This window comes from Lotus japonicus, chromosome 4, assembly GCF_012489685.1.
Source record: "Lotus japonicus ecotype B-129 chromosome 4, LjGifu_v1.2".
Classification (NCBI taxonomy): domain Eukaryota; kingdom Viridiplantae; phylum Streptophyta; class Magnoliopsida; order Fabales; family Fabaceae; genus Lotus; species Lotus japonicus.
Genome location: NC_080044.1, coordinates 68,691,849 through 68,695,111, shown reverse-complemented (window position 1 = coordinate 68,695,111; position 3,263 = coordinate 68,691,849). Strand labels below are relative to the sequence as shown.

The window sequence follows — 3,263 nt, the reverse complement described above, 5'->3', positions numbered from 1 at the left end:
TGGTCAACAATTTATTTGGTCAGTTGGGGGCAACATATGATCGGGTCATGGTCAGTGTTGTCCATGTAACCCAAATAAGTTATAGTCGAACGAGCGATGATAGAATGTCAGCCTCTCCTAAAGGTATGTTGAAGCTGATTTTCAGCATGGCGCTTGTAAGGGGAAACGTGTTTATTTTGAGGCATAAGGATACTAGATTATCCCATACAAAAGACCTTTGCACGCCTCCGTTACCTTTAGGGAGACTATCCCTTGGTCCGTAGGTTCTGGCACAAGGTTAGAATTCTAGCTCTTCCAGAGTGGTATCTCACTGATGGCTCGGAGGAAAAGTGTGAAAATTCTGAAATTGATCGATAGTATTATAGCAATGTCGGTGACATACCAAAATACATTAGTTTGGTAAAATCTAAGACTCTAAAATATTAGAACACAACGGAAAAGTAAGGAACTGTAAGTATTTTTCAGATTACAAATTACATAGTAACTACTGCTTTTTAAGATGCTTAGCTATGTACATGGTGGTATATAAGAAACGAGCAAGGAAAACGAAAGTTTCAAGATCAAAATATAAACACAAAGGAGCTAGAGCTAGACAACATATCCACAGTTTGGACCCAGCCCAACAGAAACAAAAAGTTCTTGCTTGAACATATAAAACTGATGCGAGCATCTGGTCCTGTACTTTTGGAGCTGGTACTTTAAGAGCCTTATAATATCTTGCTCTTCATCTTGTTGCAGCAGAGTATGAATCAGCATAGACATGCTCTTGCAATCTGCAAATGAACACACACTGCACCCAATGTCAAATGAAACAATCTGAGGCATATTATTGAAATGCACAAAATTTACAAAGTAGGAGAGAAACTTTACCATGACTCAAGGCATGGATGATATTCATTCAGGATTCAACTAGTTTGCCCCATCAACCCACTTGCTGATCCAACCCAATCTGCTGGCTTGCTTATCAAATCCTCCAACTCAAGATAAATATTGGAGTCATTCACATCAAGTTCCTCTTCAACAATAGAATTCTCCCCCAACAGTTTTTCTGACATCACATGATAAGCAGAAGACACATCCTGTGCTCTAGAACCACATGCCCTTAAACCCTGCACTGAGCTGCACAATTCATCATCAAGGGAAGAGGGACCTGGTGGCTGCATCCTGCTAGCATCAACATTTTCAGACAAGAGCCCATTCAGCTCAGATTGTAGTGTAGCAAATTGATCACAACCTTGGTGTCTATAATCAACATTAGGAATTGTAACAGGGCACTGAGTTCCAAGCAATCTTGGTCTCTTACCCATGTCAGTGCCTTCAATGTCTCTTTTCCGCTTGACCCTTTGGATCAACTGCTCAACAAACATTGGCCTTCTTGCCAATCTTGTGAGGAAGAAAATCATCTGGCACTGCTTCAACTCCGTGCGCCGAATCCGCTCCTGAACATTGGTGAGCTGAACGTGTGAATTCTCCTGCTGCTGCCTGAGCTTCAGAATCTCCACTTTCAATATATTCTGGTCCTTCCTCAGCTTCTCCACCTCATCCTCCAACCCAGGCTTCATCAAATTGAACCCTGTCCCCTGCTGGTGCAGCTTGTTGTACTTGCTTCTCCTCCTTATGTTCTTCAGCAAATGCTTCTTCCCTCCCTGGAACCCTTCATTTGCAAACTCCCAACGGTCTGAATCAACCTTCCTAAACCCCTGTTCCCATAATTACCAAAAAGGAAAACAAACACATGTCATTGGAATCACAAAGCTCAATTACTTCACACTCACATAAATAACTAATGAGATTACAACTATACAATAAGTATGCATAAAAAACTGCTCATAAAACTTGTTATATCTGTGACTTAAGCATTTATCAAACATGTTATGTGCAAGTGATTGAGAAATTTGGACTGACATAGGTGTTGAGCTGGCGAATGAAGCTGGAGAAATTGCTGTGTTTGAAGTATTTAGGGAGAATGATTTTGGAGAATTCGTGAGAGTCCCAGACGATGAAGCTGTCACGGGCGGGGCTCCATGACACAATCGGGTCGGAGTCCGGGTCATCCACCATTTCGTATGTTTTCTTGAGGAAGGGCGGTGGGCCCACCTCGTGCAACCCTTCCATTGGTTTCGGCAAGGCGGCGGCGGCGTCAGGAAGCTCTTGTTTGATGTGAACGGCGTCTAGCTCTTTGATTTCGCTGAAACCGTCGTCGGAGAGGCCGGAACTGGTGTCGTCCAGTAACTCTGCTTTGACTCTCGCTGCTCCTTCTGCTTCCATGGCTTCTTCTGAACGAAGGGTTCTATGTTGTTTCGGTTTTTCGGTGTTGCACTGTGTTGTTGATGCGATGCGAGTGTGCTTGGGGAAAGGTTGCACTGTCTGGTTTGGTTTCCATTTATAGATATCTTGATGGTGATAAATAATAAATAAATGTGCAAATTAAAATTGAAATTTTCTTTTTCTGGAAAAAGAAAATAAAGAGGTTGATAGATAGAGAGAGAGAGAGAGAGACTGAACACTGTGAGTGACACAGATGAAGTCTGAAGGAATTAAGATAGCGTATCTCTGTGCTGTCTGTTTATTTTTGGAAAGTCAGTTTCAATAGCCACGTTTTCCTGCTTATTACTTGCCATTTGCACGGAGGGAATTCTCATTTTTATATGAGATAATGACTTTAATAAAGTTAATACGTACTATATGTTTAATTTTACATGTGATTCATTAAATAATACAGTATATGTAACAAAATAAAAAAGAGCTAATAATCCTACCGTTAAACATTATTATCTCTTGAGAATGTTTGTGTTAGACAAAAACAATGAACATTATTATGATATTATCTCTTGCTCTCAAGCACATTCATTTGGAGTTATATTATATTATTATTCATATTAGGGGTGCACATGAGTTGGGTTGGATGAATTTTTGTCAACATAAAATCCAAACCGATCAAAATTGTCTGGGTTGGGTTGGGTTGGATTTCACGAATTTCTTCTTCGGACCCGATCCGAACCAACCCGACGAAGTTCGGATTGGGTTTGATGGATTGATTGGGTCACTATATTAAAATAATAATATATCTGAAATATTAAAAAATCTTGCAAAAATTATTATAAATTCAGAAAAAGTTATAAAAAATACTAAATATGTTATAATACTAAATAGCATGAAAAAGACCAAAAAGTCATATCAAATAGCATGAAATAGTACCACATAAATGACATATAGCCAAATATCATGAAAATAAAAAACTTCATTACCAAATGATATGAAAC

The 3,263-nt window shown here is 39.4% G+C and overlaps 1 protein-coding gene across 2 annotated transcripts; it reads right to left on the bottom strand.

The window, feature by feature from the left end:
- Positions 1-441: 441 nt before the first annotated feature.
- Positions 442-2,601, bottom strand: LOC130716270 (heat stress transcription factor A-7a-like). Of its 2 annotated transcripts, none has more exons than XM_057566479.1 (3): positions 1,906-2,601; positions 871-1,700; positions 442-790 (listed from the first exon to the last, which is right to left on the bottom strand). In XM_057566479.1, exons 1-2 carry the CDS (start codon positions 2,266-2,268, stop codon positions 906-908), a joined length of 1,158 nt encoding a protein of 385 aa, XP_057422462.1. In that variant the 5' UTR covers positions 2,269-2,601; the 3' UTR covers positions 442-790; positions 871-905. The 2 variants fall into 2 exon arrangements, with proteins under 2 accessions (XP_057422462.1, XP_057422463.1); XM_057566480.1 differs by having other exon boundaries at positions 442-773; positions 1,906-2,600.
- Positions 2,602-3,263: the final 662 nt, after the last annotated feature.